The sequence below is a fragment of the Panthera uncia genome, chromosome X (genome assembly GCF_023721935.1).
Source record: "Panthera uncia isolate 11264 chromosome X, Puncia_PCG_1.0, whole genome shotgun sequence".
In the NCBI taxonomy this organism is placed as follows: domain Eukaryota; kingdom Metazoa; phylum Chordata; class Mammalia; order Carnivora; family Felidae; genus Panthera; species Panthera uncia.
In genome coordinates, this window is record NC_064817.1 from 103,435,127 (window position 1) to 103,457,641 (window position 22,515).

The following is a 22,515-nucleotide window of genomic DNA, read 5'->3' on the forward strand; positions in this document are numbered from 1 at the left end:
CTCCCCAAATTTGAACTTTTACCATGAATAAGAGACTTTAGGCAAAGTAGTTCTTACTATCTGTACTCTGTCACTTCTAGGTTAGACTAATGCTACAGTTGGCTGACTTATCTTCTAGTAACTACGTTTGCCCATGCCCCTCAGTCTGTCCTTTAAACAGAAGGGATATTTCTAAAATGTATATCAGATTATGTCACTCTACTACTTAAAATCCTCCAATGACTTCGCATTGCATCCAGAATAATAAACTAATTACTATAGATGATTATAAGGGTCAACACGGTTTGGTATTTCTTACCTCTCAGACTTCATTTCCCTTCACTGCCTCTCTCTCATTTACAATGTTCCAGTCATGTTAACCTTGTCTCTTTCACTTAAACATGCCAAGTCCATTTCATCTCAGGGCCTTTAACTTGCTCTTTCTTATTTTGGAATGCTCAGCTCCCAGATGTTCACATGGCCATCCCCTTCATATTGTTCAGATCTCAATTCAAATGACAGGGAAGACTTGCTTTCCTAACAATGCTAGGCACATTAGCTATTTTTATCTTCTTCATAGCAGTTATTGGTACCTGATATTAATTATTTTTTACATATATATTATACCATCTCCAGAATGTAATATCCCTGATGGCAGGAAGTTTGTCTATCTTGGTCTTTGCTGTATCCTTAGCAACCTAGCATTCTGCCTAGCTGTCAATAAATATTTGATAACTAACTGACTTCCATAGCTATTTCTGAGCATTTGCTTTTGTGCCAGATTATGTGCTAGATAGTGGGGATTTGAAGTTAAATAAAACATGGTCCCTTCCCTTAAGGAGTTCATACTCTGGTCAAGAAGACAGATACAGAAAGAGACAGTTCTAGCATGGTGTTACAGGTGTCATGCTAGCAGGAAGCGCTGAGGAGGGGCTGCCCAGAACAGCCTGGGGCACAGTGGGGAGAGAAGTCAGAGAAAGCTTTCCAGAAGAGGTTATGCTTGAGCTGGAACTTTGGGGTGTGAGAATGTATACATGGGAGGTGGGATGGAAAAGGTAATTGTAGTCAGAGGAAAAGACATAAGACCCCATGGCACATTGTGAGAACTACAATTAGCTTAGTGTGCTTAGGACATGGTATGTGAGGGAAGAACTGGGAGATGGATGGTACTGAGAAGTAAGACAGATCATCAAGGCCTTCAGATGTTACAAGTAAGGAGTTTTGGACAACGGATACAATTGAGAACTATCAAAGAACTTTAAAGGAAGAAGTTGGGTGAAAACATTCATTTTCCATCTCTGAAGGCAAGAGGGGATACCATTAAGCCCAAATTTTATCTGCCACAAATGCACTGATCTCCAATCTCTGCGTTGTGCCCAGTGGGCACACTGCTTATGACTAAACACCTACCAGAGAGATAGAGGGCTTTGTCCACCATGTACTCCTCAGCAAAGCGAATGTGACAAAAGTTCTTTTTGCTCTTCCGAATAGCAATGATCTCTCCACACTGTTCGAACACTTCCACGATGATTTGCTCAGTCCCATTTTCAGGCAGGCCACCCACAAATACTGTTTTGCACCCTGGTGGGCGTTCTCGAGTTGCAGGAGGTGGAAGATCTAAGCAGAATTGCAAAAGCATTTGAAATTAAAATGTTTGCTTGGGACAGACCTTTTTAGAAATCTAACATATCCTAGAGATAGCCCTACTGTCCCCATCAGGCTTTTGCCTAAGAGTGCCAGAAGCATGTGGCCTCTAAGGTGCTCATCTCTGCTCCACAGCACATGAAAATAATTTTCTTCAATGGTTTGGTGACCATGACATCCAAATGATAAAAACTCAGACCCATCTGCCTGTCCCATCCAGAGTTCTTTAATTCTGTTCTTGTGTTGTGACAACTCAGCTATGCCCAATTTTCAGTTGTTTTTGCTAAGAAGACAGTTAGTGGGGGGACATCCCACTCACTTTAAATTCTTACTTTCAGGAATTCTCAGAACCAAGGTTCCTGAGAAAAAGGTTGTTTAATTCAGTTGATAGTTACTAAATTCCCTCTGTTCATGGTTACTGAAATAATTGTTTCAGAATTAATTTGACAATGATGGGGTAAACATTTACAAAAATATTTATGAGTGTCAGAATGGTTCGGCTGACAAAGTCAGCTAGACTATAAACCATCCTTTTTAGGTTTTTTGCTTTTGATACCAGCAAGTCTTTCCTCAAATTCCTTGCTGGAGGGGTGAGGTCCAGAGTCAGTTGTGCAGCATTTAGAGGGAAGTATGAAAGACAGCAGAGAAAGTAAGCTCATCTGGGAAATCATTAACTAAAGTGAGATAAATTTGGCTATAGAGAGTCATTAAAAACCTACGTAATGAGATGATTCTCCCTCTGCGAAAAAAAAATATGCTTTCTACTCACTCATCTTACACATAAAGCCTGTTGGATCTGCTAGATCCTTGTTGCTATTTATATGTATCCAAGCATTTTCCAAACAAAATTCTACAGTTCATAGCCCAACAAAACAAAGCATGATGGTCAAGGGTTTCTTTAGTGTTGGTTTTGTTATCTGCAAGGATTTATTTTGTGTAATCCATTCCTTCCATTCAGCTCTTCACAACAATTCTCCCAGCTCAAGATTTGGAGAGCTCAACTAGTGATTACTGCTCCCATGCAAAAATAAATGAGTCTCACTTGTAGATTAGGCCAAGGTCTTCACCTGACACTTATCCAAGTTGGCAAGCAGATGATTTGGGAGCTTCCTTGGGTATGTGCATCTCTAGCTTTCTCACTTTGCTACCACTGTCTGTCTTATCAGTGTGGCTCAGAATAATCAGGTTCTCATGATGCTCTCTTCCCCTCTATTTAGTCAATAAAAGGGATAAAGGCATTCAGGGAACTTATAAAGTTTCTGTTAATAAAAAAAAATTCTGTAATTTCAAAAACTCACTCTATTGGTCTTTTGTTCCATAGGAGAAATTTAAAGGGAAAAGGAAGATAACCTAGTGAGCAGGAATCTGAAATGTCTTAGTCATGGGCACTGGAATAATGTGGTTTTTAGCCAAAAAAAAGGGAATGAGGTCCAGAATCTCTTAAGACTTCCACTTCTGAGTTCTTAAGAAATGAAAGGATTCTAACATCACGGTTCCAGTGATTCTCAACTCCAACAGCACATTAGAATCAACTTGGGAGTCAACCAAACGAAAAATTCCTGTGTTCACTCCAAAGAATGATTTAATTAGTCTGGGGTATAGCCTGTGCATTATTTTTTTTTTAAAGCTCCTCAGGCAACTCTAATAGTAGCTAGGATTGAAAACCACTGGCTTGGTCTAGACTTCTCATATTACAAAGAAAAACCTTAGCTGAGTGAGGTTGAGTGACTCATTCAAGGTCGCCAAATTGGATAGAAAGAGGAGGAATATGAACTTGGAGCAGGTAAACCTGGATTTAAACCTTAACTTAGTAACTGTATGACCTTTTGAAAATTACATATCCTCTGGGTACCTCATTCTTTCATCTTTAAAATTGGGATATTGTCCTCTACCTTACAAGGATTTTTGTAGGATAGTTGATAATCTACTGTCTATATTGCAAGTGCTACAATGCCTAGCACTTGATAGGCTCCCAATTGGTCATTATTGTAGTGTTATTATTATATACTGTTATAGAACCCAGATTTTCTGATTACCAATCTGGGGCTTTCTAAAGCACTACTACAAGACTGGGGCAGAATGGCAGCTTAAGACCTGGCCTTCTAAACTCCCAGTTCCTTGTTTTAGCCAAATCTTCAGATAAGGCTTGGTTTGGGAAGGAATCACTCTTCTCAATAGAGGAATCTATAGCTGTGAAGACACATATGGTTTTGACCATGGAACACAATCTAGCCACTGACTATATAGGTAAAAAATTTTCAAGAGCACCCCTACAGTTAGAGCCATGTTTTCAAATCAAGGGCTTTAGACTAAAATCCTGTTACAGAATCCTTCTGAAGTTTACTATTTAAGGAATTTGATGGTAAAGAATCTTTTTGTGAAGTAAATGTTCACCTTTTTATATTATTTAAGTTTGCTTAGTTAGGTCTACCTTTTGGTCCACTGAGAGATTCTAAGGAATATCTGGTTACTGCTGCAGTTACATATAACACAGAAAATACCAAGTCTCTTTCCTCTCACTACATTTGTAGGATTCAAAAATTCTGTGATGAAATCATCACTCTATTTAGATGCTGTGATTATTCTGTGGTAACTGCTAAGTAAAAAAGCATAAAAGCCACTAAGTAGCGTCCAGAATGCTGGGGATTTATTTGTTTTCCTTGGGTAAATGTAGAAAGTCTCTTTGATAGCATTCACTGAGATTTAGGTGTATGCCACCAAACAAGGTAATGGGCTGTACTATCTTCCTTAGTAGACAGTACTTATTCTTTAATTCACAGCTCAAAGCACTTTATTGTCTGGGCCTGATTTACTAATCCCACTGAAATACAGTGATCTGGGCACAGCAATGATAACTCCATAGGAGAGCAAATTCAAAGTCCACCTATTAATCAGGTAATGTGTTGAACTCTTGTAATACCCAATCACTACTGTGGACAGAGAAGAAGAAAACTTCATGTAAAATGATTCAAGATAACTGAGAGTATAAAAAAAACCTTTAATCTCTGGTAATGGAAAAGGAGGAACTTCTAGCAATTCTAATTACAACTAAGCACCTACTCTGGGGAGCTCTGTTGGGGCAATCAGCATTAAGATCAGAGTCACTGCTGATCTTTGAGAAATGAGGCAGGGGACAGCATGGAGAACCTATAAACCACTTGCATCTTGCTTTTCAAAGGAGCATCACAGATCACTCAACTGGTTTGCCAGAATTTACATACTGCAAAGTGTTTGAGTTGATTTTATTAGATGCCTAAGACTGAAGGCCCCCTCGATAATCAGCAGGGGTCAGATATATTTTAATGTAATTCCAACTGATTGGAGATAATCAGAAGACTAGTGAATTTTTATTAATTCTCAATTTACCCACTTTCTCTAACTTTCTTAATAGAACCCAGCCCTAGGAGACAAAATGAGGTTGGCCTGTTCTGATACAGTAAAATGAAAAAATCACTCTTTTTCTGGCTCCTGGGTGCTTTCCCATGTTCCTGTACACAGATAGCAGATGATATTCCACCATTTATTCCTCATTTATTATTAACTTGACAGTAGATTCCAAATGCAACCTCTTCATGTAGAAGCTCTATCAGCTGAAGTGGGAGGAAAACCAATAGTGTGGTGTCCTGAAAGCCATGTAAAGAAAGTATACCAATGACTAAGGAGTAATCAACTGTGTTGCATATGGCTATTAGGTCAATTAGGAAGAGAACTGAGAAATAACTACTGGATTTAGGTCACTAGTGTTCTTTTTTCTTAAAGTTTATTTATTTTGAGAGAGACAGAGATAGCATGAGTGGGGGAGGGTCAGAGAGAGGCTCCCAAGCAGGCTCTACGCTGTCAGTGCAGAGCACGACGCAGGCTCGATTTCACCAACTGTGAGATCATGACCTGAGCCGAAACTAATAGTCGGACACTTAACGGACTGAGCCACCCAGGTGCCCCTGGTCACTAGAGTTCTTAAACAAGGGAAATTTTGATAGAGGAGTGGGGCAAGGGCATAAATGAAGATTTAAAAGAGAATTGGAAAAGAACTGGAAACAGCAAGTAAAGAAGACTTTTGCTGCTACTGGGTATACAGAAATGCCAACACCTCTTTCTCTTTTACATTTTCAAATGTTGGAATTCCTCAGGGCACTTAGCTTGTTTGTCATCCTTTCTTGATCTATATAACCTCTCTAGTGGTCTTAGTCATTCTTACACCTTCAAATCACCTAATGTTTCAAGAAGGATGAAGGGATTACTAGTACTAAGAATAGCAGAGACATAAAGTAATTTAAGGTCTAAAAATTACCCATTGGGCCTAGCACCCAATATTTAGGTGGAAATGCATTAGAGCAATGAATGATTAACTGTTGTTTTAATTTCCATATCTTCCACGTGGAAATGTTCCAGGAGAAGGTAGGCTTGCAGTTGGGCTGGAGAGGAGTGTGATACTGGGAAGCAGCTGCACTTGACTAAAAGGATGGGTACGTGGCAAGTAGAAACAATGAATTGAAGACAGTCACATGAAGCATAGCAGTGAATTTTGAAGTCAGGAGTTGGACTTGGCACTTGTAGGCAATGGGAACCTTGGGGCTTCTGGGTTCTGTATATGTGACAAGCACCTGGATGAAGTGTCAGGTGGGAGAGGGGGGAAGGAATTGATGGTAAAGATACTGTCTAATGAAGCAACAAGACAGAAGCAGATTGGATGGGTGCATAAAGAGACTGTGAGAGTCCCCAGATCACAGGTCCTTACTGTTGACAGGCCACTGAGTGCAAGAGAATATACCAGAGACAGAAGCAGAATATACCAGAGGTAGGCATAAATACCGGGGTTTATAATCAAGGCCTTATCGGACAAGGTTGGTAGGCTCTGGAGAAGGTAAGTGACTTAGTCGTACCAAATCTCTGCTCTTCCCATCACACTTTCACAGTGTGGGGCTGTGAACAAAAACGGCACTTGCCATGCTTTCAGCACCGAACAGAGGGAGTCTTCTCCATTAGCCATTGTGCTTTCCCCACACAATTAACCTGAGCCCCCTTTTGACAAAATCCAAGTTCTAAACAGGAAACAGAACACCAGTTCACTTTAAGCTGTGTCAGGAGTGTTAGTTTTTAATTCAATTCCAAAGCCAGGTTCCTTCCCTGAAGCCACAACTTTATTGGTACTAATTGCTCTGTCAGTATTCTTAACACAGATGAAGAAAAAAAGTATTGAGCCATGAAGGTAAAATGCTTCCCTCTCGCTCTGGCTCTTCCAGCTCAGACTCAAGAAGGCATGACTGTACGTGGGAAAGATAAATGTATTTGAGGGATGTTTATCTGTTTCTTTTCCTAGAGACAATCAAAAGTTAGAGCCTCTTTAAGCTGTGTATGTCTACATTCCTTTAAAGACCACTCAATAATGTGGTCTATGTGTTATACACAATGTATCTGTTATTCTTTGGCAATTCAGAGACTGAATATCCTGTAAAGTCATCTCTCGTACCCAACCTAGACATTACAAGGTATGAGCCATCCTGTTACGTTAGACTTGATTGAGACAATGAAAGCCTAGGGCAAGCTGATTATGTGATAAATGAATGATTAAACCAGCAGGATTGTACCTTTACATAAATAGGAGGTTTTAACACTGGACATGCCTAAATTCGTGGCTTTTGAAGTGAAAAATGTAGAATTAGTGACGCATAGCTTTCCCTAATCCAAAAGCAACACACTGGATGAAAGGGAAAAAAGTCCATTGCCCATTTGTAGGGACAGTGGCACTAAGAGGAAGAGACAGGGTACAACAGTGCCATTCATTCACCTAGGCACTAAACACAAATCCAGGAATGGCCACTTGAGCTGGCAGATAAGGCCTACTAGGCCATCTTATTCTGCATTCCCTAATTCTCTTGTGACATACTAGCTCTTCTCCCAATTCAGTCCTCTGAGATGCAGCCTCCTAGATTTCTTATTGGCCTAGAAGGAAGTACCCTACTGACAATCAAGTTCAAAGACCTGAAGAAGGCACTGAGAACATTTCTCACTAGCAAAAAGAGATGAGATGATTTGGTCAATGAACCCTTACTGATTCTAAAGTCCTGTTAGCTATGAATAGACTATACTAAGAATTTGGGTCCCTGCCAGGGACTGATTCCATGATTAACTAATTCCTGTGTAAGGTAGGAGATGAAATAGTTGTCTGAAGTCACATGTCAAAAGTTCATGTTTATTGTGATAAGGCAAGTTCATTTGATCTATGGCCTGAACCCTTGAATGTGTCCCTTAACAGCTTTAATCTTAGCACTGTAGTGGCAGCTCCCTTAAGTAGGTCACCCAGCACCACTAGAACTGTGGAAAAAGCTTTAATGAGGCTTGGGTCATGTGTAGAAATAACGTCTGATCACTTAAAGTAAATAAAACCACAAATAGACCTAGAAAAATGTTTGAGTCAATTATTGCTGCTATATTTTAAGTGAAATATGGCCAACATATGTTAGCAGATATTTTTAAGAGTCTAAGGAGAAACCTATTCATTACTGCCAAGATAGATCCATAGATCATCTCCACATGAATTTCATTGACTAGATGGATGCAAGTGGTTCGACTCAGTCTCAGTATTCCTCTTTACCCTCGTAGCAAGTTAAACCTCACCCCACTGTCTATTGCAGCCCATCAGTTGAATAGCAGTAGTTTGAGTGATGTGTGAATAGCTAGTAGCAATGGAGGATTCTTAGCACCAAATATGTATTCTCATGTGCCTCGGGCAGGCTCAGACACACACTATTACTGCCATTATCAGCATGTAGGCCAGTTATGAAAAAGAGAGTCTGCAAATGACAGTGTTGAACAATTTGTGTCAGGTGTCTCTGTACGAACACACTTGAATTCCTTACCAGATGGCATCAGAAACACATTTTATCATTTGTAATGCAACCAACACATAGAAATCTACTATTCTATGCATAAAATTCAACCTTGCCTAATAAGAGAAAATTTTCCTGTCTTCTGTTTTCTAGGTGAAGCTTCTGTATATACATCTATGAAGCCCTAGGGTATTTTTTTTGAAAAAGAAGAAAGTGTTCCTAGACACCAAAACATTATGACTTGTGTGGAGAAAAAGCAGAATATTACTTGGATTTGGAGGGAAAAGTGTGCAGCTTTTACAGTGTATGATCTCTTTTACTACTGGCATATCTGGTGGAATTGGAGGAGGTACTATTCCCAAGCCAGGCATCATTGGAGTGATTGGTGGAATTCCAGTCATCATTCCAAGAGCAGGATCAAAGTCTAAAAAAGGAGAGGAAAGAGAGAACAATAAATGACACCAGGCAAGGCCAAGTGGAGGCAGAATGTTACCTTATACATTTCAAGCCAAGGGACTTTCTAAGACGAAGGCAAAATATTTAAGAAAACATGGTATTAGCATTAGGTCTTAAATATTATATTCTACTGGTGCATTTTCCTTTTGGGATAGGGATCTTTGTTTTTGCTTGACCAGTCTATTTGTCTCTATATATCATTTTTGACATCCAAGGCCTTTCATACTATGTGCCTTTTCTGTTGATCTTGCCTTTACTAGTTCTCAACACACATTCACTGCTCCATACAGACAAGGCTCCCTACTATCCCTTGTCTTTTTGCAGTATAGCATGGTATTAAGAGCATACAATTTTGGGGATCAGGCAGACCTGGGACCTACTTCTATTGTTTGCTTAGCAGGATGAATTTTTTGAACCCCCATTTCATCATCTGCAAACACCTACCTTATAGGGAATTGTGACGAATAAGCAAAACGATGAATGCAATGTGCTTAGCATAATGTATAGCACAAAAATATTCAATGAATAACTATTCTCCTTGCTTTTGTTCACATTGTTCTCCCTTCTTGGAATCACTAAACTCTCTCCCAATTCTCCCCATACTTAAGGCTGGCCTTAAGTCTCACCTTCCCTGAAGAACTTTTTCCAGATAATTCTGGTTCATTCTCAACTCTGTGTTGAAAAATTGTTCTACACTTGTTTCTACCGAATTTTATTTTATTTTGCATCATCTTTTGTTTTATTCAGGGATGCTTCTAGGATGTGTAGGGGCCCTCAAACAAATACTTTTCTGTGGGGCTCATCTATATAAACAATTCAATTCACCCCAAATCAACATCAACACTATTTCGCTGGCGCAATCTCATGTGATACCATGAAAGAAATACCACGCCAGGTAGCTGGAGTGATTTACTTGCCAGGCTACCTTCCTGGAACAGAGTCTGGGAGGACTCCATAGGCCTGAGTTCTGAAGCTTCTTGGAGAATATGGTTGACTCCACATGTAGAGTAGAGGATTAGAGAATGCCCCAAAGAGGAGAAATGATGACTGGGGTCCACACAGGTTCAGGCTGAGATTGGGACTCTTTGCTTAGACAACACTGCAGGCACTGGTCAGTCCCAGACAATGAAGAGGAATTTTAAAAATTGCAAGAAAGGTGCTCCTTGAGATTAGAACCTATATATGACCTGTTCTGGACTCAGGGCACCTACCCTGATCACACTACCTACCTTAGCACTGGGTGGGGGGCCTTAAAAAACATCAAGGCAGGCATTTCAAAGCAGGAGGTCCGCTGAGATGCAGGCTTAGGGCAAAGTTCCCACTTGCTTGGGTCTATGGGTGGTACTGATTTTGTTTAAATTTTGTCTCTATAACAAAATGCAAGTTCTCTGAGAGAAGGAAATCCATTATACTTCCTTATTCTCTACCTCTCAGCCCTGTCCTCTGCTACAGAATGCACAGCGGGCTGCAAGCAAAGTAAGTATTGCATAAGGAGTTGTGATAATGTAGGGGCTGTTGCAGTAGCAGTAGTGTACCTGAACCCCCAAAACTTCACTCTGCTCACCACAAAAACACGAGGGGGCAATCCTTATAAGCACATCCTCAAGGAGCTCAGAATTCCCTGGGTGGTTCTCCAAGATGTTGAAGGGGATGGATCTAAACGGTGGGAAGAATGTGTGGTCCCTATAGAAGTGGAACTTCAGGTACAATAGGTCCAGTAGGGGTGAGTCTCATGACTGGGCAGATAGGCAGGTGGTAGCACATGTGCACAGCCAGTCCACAAGAGCTAGAGCATTCGCCATCTTCCCACATGCCTGTCATGCTGAAATATCAAGACCCCGGATATGTTTGGGAAGAAAAAAATGTCTTCTAAGAAATTTCCAAGAAATTAGAGGAAAATTTATTTTCCTGAAAACAAATTTACTTTTAGCCTTCACGTGCAATCTCACCCAACATGCACTTTTACACATGCATGTGAGCACATGCACTCTCTCTCATGCTCTCTCTCTCTCTCTCTCTCTCTCTCTCCCTGCCTTCCTCCTTGTGGCCCTCATATCTCTACTTTTCTCCACATAGTAGTGGAAGGTTTCTTAATATCTGTGTACCACCATTTTGTTTTTGATAAAAGTGGGGATAAATGATGACATTTAGCTCAAAGGATGAAAGGACAGAACAGATACGAAAACCCATGGCATGATAAGTGGTAGTCCTGATAGGTAAGTTTCCTTCCTTCCATTCAAAACATGCATACACACAACAATAAATTCACTGTTTTGGGCATTCATCCCCACATTCCACAAGCATTCCTGATAGGTTTTTATATGTCAAGCTCTATCAGGTGGGGGCAGGGGGTCCAGGTCTTTCTTTCCATCTTGGAGGACTTAGGCCCCTGATGCCCTATGTTCCCACACTGAAGAATAGGAGCACTGTGGTTAAAAATACCATTTACGTCTTTGGAAAATTTGATTTCTTGTGTTTATTATTTTGGAAAAATTGTTAACATTATCTCACCCATTTACAAACTGTTAATTTTCCGTAGGAAAAGATCAGATTAGATTGTGTGCCAACTAAACAATTCCATCTATTTTTCCTCTCCAACTGAAATGTTTGTCTTCCTTTTATTGTTCTGCCTGCCTCCTCATTGTTATTCATACAGCTCTGTCACTCACAACTCTGCCTTACCACAGATTACAGAAACATCAGTTCATTAAGCAAGTCCTGCCACTTCGGCTGAGAAAGAAATGCCCGTCTCCATGTACTGTCTACTAACAAATGGAGACAAACAAAAAACAAATACACAAGATAAATATAACTCCTGACTGAGGTACTCACCACTCTGTTTGGTATGATTACATTAATATTTTATGAAATTCATTTAAAAGCAGATGTATTCATGACATATGGCTAAAGCAAAGAGTAGATAAACTCCCTTTCTTTCTTGGCGTTCAATATGACAAGAGCTCCATAGGCTACACTGCCTAGCAGGGCTTGCTAGAGGGCAGGTTGCACATGACATTTCAAAGGCTCCTAACACATTGATTATTTCTTTTGTTTATCTTCAACCATTAAGCACCCAAGTCGATGTAAATTTCTGATGCCAACCAAGAAAATAACCATTTGAAGTCATGGGACTTATACAAGTATTGCAGAACCTGAAATATCAAAGAAGTCCAACAATTTAAAACACATTGGGAATAGGACGCCAGAGAAATTATCTCCCTCTTTGAGCCTTCAAGCCTGGCTTGAGGAGTACACCTATAATTACATAGTATTAATATTTATGTTAGGAATTCAAACTTCTGAAGGAGATCTGAAATCATTTTATACAAGGGCTATGGAAAAGGCCAACGTATTCCTCCAAAGTCCTTCCTATAATAAATGCCCTGTTCTGTTTTGCTTTTATATCTCTCCTTCCAGTACCTTTTCCCTGCAGCCTTTCTGACTTGGTATTGCCATGCCTGGAAGTGTCATAAATGTTGGTTTGCATTCATCTTCTGATTCATGAACTTCCCAAAGTCCCAGCTTAACTGGAAATGCCACAAGTGCTGTGTGTCAGTTGGGCCAGCTTGCTCCTCTGAGTTGCAACTCTACTATGTGATTTCAAGTAATATTTCAGTGTGGCCTTAAGCTTTCCTGCCCCCTAGCAACTTGTGTTCATTCTACCTAGAGTAGTTACCTGGCAGTACAATTATCTTCCATTCTCTTTATACATTTGAGCCAGGGGGTTACATTGCAGGCACATACCATTTCTGCGCTGCCATCCAGTCATCCATATGTCCATCCATTCAATAGTCTGATGCCAGGCCCTGTGCCAGGAGTTGGGATTTAAGGAACGAGTAAGACAAAATCCTCGGCCTCATAGTCTAGTTTGGAAACATCCAAGCAGTTACACTTATGTGTCACCAATTATTATAAACAGCCAAATTGTTTACTGGATGCTTACAATGTGCTAGGCACTGTGTTAAGCATTTTATATAATCACATTCCAAGAAGACTGTGACCTAGCTACTATTATTATCCTTCATTTTATAAAGAAATTAGGCCTCAGAGTGTTGAGTTACTTGCCCAAGATTATACAGCCAGTAAGAAGCAGAACTAGGATTCAAATCCAGGTTGGTCTAACTATTAATACTCTTAACCACTACACTGCCTCTCAATGCAGTGTGGCAATTGTTTTAATGAATTAACTTAATTATAGGTATAAGGTGAAACTGGTATGATGAAAAACATGGCAAATGAACAACTAAGTACTTCCATACAGTTATTTTTTCCCAGTGTGACAGATTAAAGGGGGACACAAATTCTTTGACACCCCTCTCACCAAGAGGTAAAATCTATGTCCCCCACCCCCATTTGAATCTGGATGGGTTCCACACTTCTTTGACATAAGAGAAGTTGTGCCTGTTTTCAGGCTCAGGCCTTGAGAGAGACACCATTCCCACCTCTTGTTTCTGGGATTGCATGCTATGGGACCTTCAAGACACCATGTAACGTGTCGGACTACTGTGGTAGAGAGACATGTGGAGAGGGCCTTAGAGTAAATGGAAGGAGAGAGATCCAGCTGAGCCCAGTGTTTTAAGCTGTCCCTGCCAAAATGCCATGCATATGAATAAAGTTGTCTTGGAATCTCCAGACTAGACTACCACAGCTGAGGCATCCCAGTTGATACCATATGGCATAGAAGAATTGCTCATAAGAGTCCTGCCCAAATTCTTCACCCAGAAAATCTTAAAATAGAATAAAATGATTGCTTTTTAAGCTACTAAGTTATAAAGTAGTTTGTCATACAGCAATAGACAGAATATGCAGCATGCCTAGGGACTGGGGTGTGATTAGTTAGTTAATAGAGTTGGCTATTTCCAAAGAATGGGAATAGAAAGTACACTAAGTACCCAAACTAGACTGACCATGATTTTTTCTCAGATTATTGCAATGGTGCTGTGGGATCCTGCAAGGTCCCAGAGCCACCATCTTGAGCACTTGTGGTCATTGTACTACACGGCCCATTGAAACAATGCCAGGTGACTGATACTCTACTAGATGGACTAAGACTACAGATGTCTACAAAGCACTAGAAACCTTAGAGGTTGCCCATTTTTGATGCCTGACAAAGTTGCCACACTCACCAATTTTATGGTTCAATTCTTGATATTTTCTGGCAGGATGGATCACACTGGTTTTCTTCCGATAAAATGGAAATTCCACTTTTGTAGCGGGGGACAGGGATGGTGTCCATAATACTATTAACCATTAATTGAGTGTGTATGGATTTTCAGGTTTTATACATATCATCTCATTTAATTTTCGCAATCCTAAGGAATGGACCATATACTACTCCCTATTTTACAGATGAGGAAATTGAAGCTCACAGAATTAACACTGTATGGCCAGCCATACAGTAGGTGGCTTTTACTAACCACATTCTCAATCATTCATCTATATTGCTTCCCACAAAATCCATGGGTCCACTGGAAAAAAGAGATACTCCTGTCAGATTAAGCTCTATCTCTACCTACCCAACCTGTAGCAGGCCTTCAAATGTTTCTCTCCAAAAGGCTACCATCTGGTTGCTTATCTCTACACTTAGAACTTCCTGTTCAGGTGTTTGATACACATATTGCCACACTAATAGTTAATTTAGAGGCCTCTTTAAAATCCATTGTCTCAACTTTGACTCACAGATGAAGTTAAAATTGTGGCAGTGTATGAACTGGAAGTGGGCAAAGGTAGGAGGTGGCACATTTACTGTTGGTCTTGCCTTTTTAGCACTGGACCTGGTTCTGGCTAGCTGGAAGCCCCTTCATATCGTCAGAAAGGCTCTGCCTGCACTTAGTGACTTCTTGCCATCCAAGAGCCCCTCCAGGCCCATAAAGGCATTTCCATTTTGTTAGGTGTTCCAGAGACTCTTTGAGCACCAGGAGGTAGTTGGCACTCACAATAAAACCACTGAAATGCAACCATAGATTAGTCTAAAATAAGTGTTCCAAATGAGATCTAAATATAATTAAGGTATTTTACAGAAAATTGATTCCAACTCAGGTATACATTTCTGGGACATTATTGCTATTTGTTTAGAGTTCCTATAAAATTCATTGGAAAATAAGAATTTTGCCTGGGTATTATGAAATTTTAACCCACTACAGTTCTGACTGCCTCTTTGCCATGCAAATTCTCACAAAGACTTTTCAAGCAGTCAATCTTAAGAGAGAACATATATTTCTAAGGACAGCCTGGCTATGCTGACAGATGATCCTGCAGTTATCAGTAGCCCTCTTGGAAATAGAGCACTAGTTTCCAAATTTTTGCATAATGACTCTCAAATTCTACTAACATCTGTCTGCTTCTCCAAAACATCATCTAAACCCTTACTTCAGGCCAGCTGGAAAGTTGAGGCAGGGCTTGGTTTGTGTACAATGGCAAATAAGGTAGCAAACTAAGCTTGGGTAGATTATATGGCATAATTAGAGTTCACAAAGACTCTCCCAGTAAATCTCAACTTTGATTTCAAATTTATACAAATGAAGCTTTATTTCTTTAGTATAAATTTTTGCAAATATCTACCTTTCTAGCCCAGCTTCCCCCTATTCCTTCCCATTTATTTATACTGTGTTCTTCCTTTGTTAGAACATTTGACAGATTAAGGATCATGACCTTGACTTTCATCATGGGAGGCTGTGAACACCTTTGGAGGGGCATTACTGAGGACATTTCACTCTACATCTGTGGTTCCAAGATTTCTAGAGTTTAGAGAGGAATAAAAATAATTACATATGTACGTATATTATCTTCCTCTTAATTTGCCAAAACAAGACGTGGGAAAAAATAACAGAAACTAGCCAATATACCATGCACACAGTTCATAAAAGACAGAATATTTTAAACCAGACAATGTAGAAAGTCTATAATCTCAGAATAAAGAACAGTCATTTCAACTAAGCAAATTTAGTTTCATATAAAAATCACTATATTTTTAGTTTTTATATTTTGCAGAAAATTAGGGAAAATAATATTGACTAGTCCTGGGCTACACAACTGTGCTTGGGCTTCAGAAATTACTCAACTACCTCACTTAGTGTACATCCCTATAAGAAGCTCCCTATGAAAAAATTCTTTCAGAGCTAAAATGTCAAATACACACACAAAATTGTGAAGGGCCTTGAAAAGTTTGACTTCTCTGAGGTTTGGTATATTTTTTCTTCATGGAAAATGCAAATTACATAACTGATCATGTTTCCCTTTTTGTTTTGGCTATCTGGTCACGGGTACAGCTCAACTTTAGAAATTGGGTAGGATCCTATGACCTACACATCTGAATTCTAATTAACCTCCCTACCTGATCTTCACTTAAAAATGTATATTTATTTATTTTGAGAAACAGGGAGAGAGGGGGAGAGAGAGAGAGAGGGAGTGGAAGAGGGGCAGAGACAGAGGAGACAGAGAATCCTACGTAGGCTCTGTGCTGATAGCACAGAGCCCAACTAGAGATCATGACCTCAGTTGAGGTCAAGAGTCAGAGGCTTAACTGACTGAACCACCCAGGTGCCCCCTGGTCTTCACCTTTGACCTTCATTTATATTTTCCTAGAAGCTGGTTTATTTTGCTTGTAATTTTTCTCTTTTATTATAACCTTTCTCATATGCTGCCTCAAACTTTGTGGAATGGGATGATGTAATTCTACTCAATATTTAACCATTGTCCCCATGCCGTATACTCTAGTATACATTCCAGTAATTGATGCATCATTTCCTCTTCCTGGATCATTCTTAGCCCTTTTTTTCACCTGATATATTCTCATATATCTCTGCATACTGAACTAAAATATTACCACTTCTGTGAACCTTCCCAGACCACTACCATCTACCTAGCACTCCTTCTCATCCCACCCTAGCTAAAATAGTACTTTTCTATATGTTTCTACTGAGACATTTGCTACATTGTAGTGTAGCGATATTGACTTTGCCTCTGCTAGTGGACTCTGAGCTTGAAGGCAAGGATTGAACCATACCCATTTTGGATACCCTGTGACCCTAACCCTAGCTCAATATGCTTTTAATGAATGGATGGATGAATAAAAGCACAAAGGAACAAAATGGGTAGGAAGCCTCTGATATGTTATCATTCAAGAGGCATCTTATATGTGAGATGTATTAGGGAGAAAATATGGAGGTTCTCAAAGTACTGAACCCAGTAAGAGGGCAAGAATCTTGTCTTTTTTGTTCATTGCTTTATCCCCAGGGTTTCTCACAGTACTCTGTGTACAGCAGGCCTCAGTAAATATTTCTTGTATGAATGAATGAACAAACGATCTCATTTGGCCATTCTTTGTAATAGTTTCCATGGGGAGTTTTGAGAGTACCGTCACTGGGTAGGCTTCAAGCTTCTTTTATGGAGGCATTAATTCTATTTGGTATCGTGTTTTACATATCATTGGTTTTCAGTAAAGTGTCCACCATGCTGATGAACAGTGCTCTCTTTTCCCAGGATTTCAAACTTATCTGCCACTAAAGCCATATTCTATTTGTGGGAGATATTAAAAATAATAGAAACACGTTTGTCTCTCCTTGAGGAGCTTGTAGAGCAGTGGCCTATCATGTGTCACACATCCTCATTCTTTCTGCTCCCATCAGAATTGGCCCCCTGGGTCCGGTGAGAACTGCCTTCTTAAAAATGACAAAATAAAGTCCATAAGTCCCTATTTTCCAACATCTCCTATTATGGAGGTAATATAGTCAATAAAGTGGAGACACCATAATGAGAGACTCTTCTCCTTTGGGACTTCACAGGGTCTATATTTGGATGCTAAGAATATTTTAATTGAGGGGAAAATAAAGTAAAATAAAGGAGCTATTCAATGAGTACCCCTAAATTGATCCATCTTTGGATTCATCTGGTATCATGGGCAGAACAATGCTCCTTAAACAGAAGGTCTGACCCTTCTTGGTCCCTCTCTTTGAAAACTAACATTAGTCGTATTTGACCAGCTTGGAAAAGCAAATACTCTAGCAGGAAAGACAGCTGCCAGACAGAGGAGACCTCCTAATTTGCCATCATTGTGGATTAACTTTATTGAATAGCAGCTGTACAAAACACCATGTTAGATGAAAGGGAGCTCCAAACCAAACCCCAGAGATGGCCTCTCTGCTCCCCACTCAATGAATATAATGACACTACCCTGATGACAAGTATGTGTCAAGAGACTCAGCTTCCATGACAGTATGGATTTGAGTTCTCTAGGGGAAATCAAGGCAGCTTATGTATCATTTGTTTTTCATCAATGCCAAAAGCCTTTTCTATTGTCACAGACCAGATGAGACTGGACAAAAAAAAAGTTCAGTAGGAACAGTTCAGACTGGACAAAAAGCTCAGTAGGAAACCTCATAAGGGGCAGAAAAGTAGCTGAATTACTGAGCCATCAGTGAGTGATCTCAGGGAACAGTTCCATGTGGCTCATTGGCTGCCATTTACATTTCAAGGAATCTTGAGGCAGGGAGGATACAGGATTGGGGGATGTTTTAGCCCATTCAGTTAAAATGTTACATAATAAAAATAACAGGCATTCTGTTCCCAAAATCTAGGCAAGAAGAAGGGTAGGCAGCATTGGATTGTGGTGTCAACCTTCCATTTCTGTGGATACACCATGAGATTTACAAGGAGCAGTCATCAGCACTAGCAGGTACTGTTCCCTTCACCTGCTATTGTCCAGCACTTCTCCCAGGGAAAATTTTGCTTCTGCATTCATTACCCTTCACTGTTGCTAAGAATACAAATGAGCCATAATTCAACTTTTTGTGAGGATATGTCAGATGTGAACTCAAAACAGTAATAAGAGTTAAGTTCATTGAGAGACTACTGTGAAGCAGGAATCATTCTAAGACTTTAATGTATTAACTCTTAATCTTCACAACAACCCCATGTCATAGATGCTATTATTATCTGTGTTTTACAGATGAGGAAACTGAGGCCTAGAGAGGTTAAGTAACTTGCCAATGTTTACATAGCTACTTAATGGTAGAGAAGGGATTTATTTGAACCTAGGCAGTAGGGATCCTGAACCTGTGTTCTAATCTCAATGGTTAAACTGCCTTCCTAAAATAATACACAGAAGGGAAAAATTAGTTGACACGAAACTCAAGTAATTTTACAGATAGCTTCGTATGTCTCAGCCCAACACTATTGCTCAAGGTACTTTTAAGACAAAAAGAGCACTACTAAACTAAATATCAGTATTTCTAAGATCTGGTTTCCAAAGTCAAGTAACTTTCCCTAAAGCATAGCTAAAAAATTACTGAAACACGAAGTTGAAGGGGACCCTGAGAATCTATTTCTTCATAGTGCTTAAGAAAATAAGATGCAGGCAAAGAGGGCTAGAAGTAGAAATGAAAATCACTTGTAAGGTTTCAAATGTCTGGCTGGAGGTGGATGTGAGGAACACTCATTAGAGCTGATGGTGGCGGCATTGAACTCAAATACTTTCAATTTAAGTGGTAGCTTAGCAGCCATTTGAAGGAAGGATGTTAGTATTTCCTTTATCTTAAAGAGCATATAGCACTACTAATAGTAATAATGATGGCAGTTAACTTTTACTGAGTGCTTATTACATGCCAAACATTGGGCTAAGCATATTATTTAATCTTCACAGCAATCCTATGAGGTAGATACTAGAGTTATCCTCATTTTACAGATGAGGGAACTGAGGTACAGATAGGTCAAGTAACTTGTGTGAAGTCACATAGCTAGCAAGTAGCAGAGCAATGATCCAAACCCAAACAGTCTGTCTTTGAGGCCTATGTTGTTACATAGTAAACAAGATACTCTCTCCAGGAATAGCCCTTTGAGCTCCTGTGAAGAAAACTACCCAAATTTTTAGGCCTGTTATTGACCCCAGCAATAAGCTTTGGGCCTATAGTGATGCCTTGGATGATTTTTTTACTCTCAATGCTAAGCCTTTCTTGCTCCACATTGCAGATGGGTGACTAAATGCTGAAGATTACCATGTGAACATAGATTAATGTTTAGACATTGTAATTTACAAATAATCCAATATAACTAACATATTGCATCAGTGCAGATCTGGCCTCAAGATTTTTCCCTGAGACATATACCCATACAGATCAGATTTCCATGAACTGGTAATGTTTAAGGCAAATCAGATTGTTTAGCTTCTCTAGACTGTAAGAGATTGTGACTCAGGACCACTCCAAATGGAGCTATAAAATAATACATAATATTTTAGTTTAAATGCTATTACAATGAAATAATGAGGAAGAACTAAATTTAAAAGACCCATTACATCCTTTAGAAATATGTATAAAAAGTATATTAATAATGATTTTAAAAATATTTTAATAGCTAACACGTTTGAGCACTATGTGCCAGGCACTGTGCTAAGGCAGGCATTGTGCATTTGTGACAATTTAATTGTCACAAAAATCCTAAGGGGTTAAGTATTATTAGTCTGATTTTATGAATGAGGAAACAGAGTTTCATAGAAGATATTTAACTACTCAAAATAAAGTAGTGAAAGAAACAGGTTTGGAAGTCAGGCAGATTGACTCCAGAGTCTGAATGTTTAACCATGATGCAATAGTGGCTCCTGTCATAACACCTGCTGATTCCAGATTGGCCCCACTAGTCATTCAAAACCCAAGGAGATCTATGGTCCAATCATTCACCCTAAAAGGATCCCTGGTTGCTCATTTCAATCATGGTTGGTCTAATGGAGTAGGATGCAGTCTAGTCAACTATAGTCCAAGGCATAAATTATAGTTTGGTGGGACAGTTCATTGCCTCTGCCACATACATAATCCAAGCGCCTTCATTCTCCACCCATTTCTCATTTACATATTTTTCCTTTATATTTGGCTGCTTTTAAGCTTGTTTCCTAGTTTTCTATGTAATCACATTTCTTAATTATTAAGATTATAAAGTATTGTTGCCTACACTTGCATGCCCCCATTATACCTTATAAGGATTCAAAATCTGAATTAGAACTGTGAAATTATTTTGGGGGGAGGGGTGGAGGTCACTAACTATATAGACAAATGGCACAACAAAGTGGCATTACTCTAGATCCGTTTCTCTACTGTGTTTGTGAATAACCTGGGGATCACGTTAAAATGCAGCTTCTGATTCAGTAGCTCTGGGCTAGTGCCTAAGATTTGGCAATTCTTAATAGCTCCCAGGTTATGCAGATTATACTTTGAATAGCAAGGTACTTGATGGGCCTGGTCCTGCCATTCTTTTAAAAGTAGGATCACAATTAGATGAACCTGGGAAGATTAATATTTAGGCTATTTTAAAAGCACTCCAGGCTTCCATAGATGGCAATTCCCTAATGTCTTCACAAATCCATTTTAACGGTTAATAGTTCTGACAGTATAGAAGCTTTTTTTGTGTTTAAACCAAACCCTTCAGAGGCTGTGGCATTTTTCTTCTGATTTTATCTTTAGTGGAGATGGAGTAAGTACAACATGACCATTCTCTTACTGGTTACTTTGTTTAAAAAAATATGAACAGTTATTCAATGTGAACCACTTTGGAATGTTCCCTACCATCTCTTCTTCCCCAGTTTAGGAATCTAAGATTTTTGAGGTGTCTAAGTCAATTCTCATTTCCACTCCACGTTTATTTGTCTCCTCTAAATCTATAAAATTAGATAAACTTTATAATTCCTTGCCAAATTCTGTTGCCTTTTATTTCGACAACCTGTTTAAATATTAATGCCCATATCCTGTATCAGCTATATCCCTAGTCCATAGTGCAATAAGGAGTATACTAGTAACTACTGGCCACCCTGCTTATAAAGCTCATATTACAAAAATGCACACTCTAGGCAGAATCTGGTAAATGTCAACTTCAAAATAAGTTGTGTCATACTGTTATATTTATTACCACATGGTCAATAAAAAGAAACACTTGTGACGTGATTAAAAATAGCATACCAGGCAAAATTGGTTGTCCAGCGATTCCCAGTGGTGCCATTCCAAGATTATTCATTGCTGTGGCCCATGCAGTTGGATCAGACATAGGTAGCGTCATTGCAGTGGAATCCACATTCAGAGTTCTACTACTATCAGCTAAAAAAAAAAAAAAATGACAAGCAAAATAATTTGTTGTATTAAGGTTTCAGTATGTAGTTTGCCTAACATAAACTGGCAAACACTTTACAGAAACAGACTGATGGACAAGTAGTAGATAGAGCCTTAATTCCAGCTCTTTACAAGGGTTAAAACAATACAGCGTGAACCAAAAGGAAGTCATAGAATTTGAAAGAAGTTTACCAGATGGTATTTTAGTGTGTTTCTTTCTTTCTCTTTCTACTCCCTCTGTTCCTTCCTTTTCTCTTGTTTTTTTTTTTTTTATGAAGCCTTTATTTTTTAGAGCAATTTTATGTTCACAGAAAAATTACAGAGAAGGTACAGCGATTTCATTTATAACCTCTACGCGCACACATGCATAGCCTCCCCCATTATCAACATCCCCCGCCAGAGTGGTACATTTGTTACAATGATGCATCATAATCACCTAAAAGTCATAGTTTAAATTAGGGTTCACTCTTGCTGTTGTACATTCTATGCGTTTGGAAAAATGTATAATAACATGTATA

The 22,515-nt window shown here is 39.3% G+C and overlaps 1 protein-coding gene across 2 annotated transcripts in view; it reads right to left on the reverse strand.

Annotated features, from left to right (window-relative positions):
* ENOX2 (ecto-NOX disulfide-thiol exchanger 2) overlaps nucleotides 1-22,515 on the reverse strand; it is a 263,903-nt gene that overhangs the window by 41,841 nt on the left and 199,547 nt on the right. The window contains exons 1-3 of one of the 2 annotated variants that reach the window (XM_049644289.1): nucleotides 12,654-12,744; nucleotides 8,722-8,877; nucleotides 1,390-1,596 (exon numbers count right to left, since the gene is read on the reverse strand). In XM_049644289.1, coding sequence (XP_049500246.1) covers nucleotides 1,390-1,596; nucleotides 8,722-8,877; nucleotides 12,654-12,690 — 400 coding nt within the window. In that variant the 5' untranslated portion in view covers nucleotides 12,691-12,744. Of the gene's footprint in view, nucleotides 1-1,389; nucleotides 1,597-8,721; nucleotides 8,878-12,653; nucleotides 12,745-21,850; nucleotides 21,986-22,515 lie in introns of those variants that run through there. The other variant, XM_049644290.1, reaches the window with a different exon arrangement.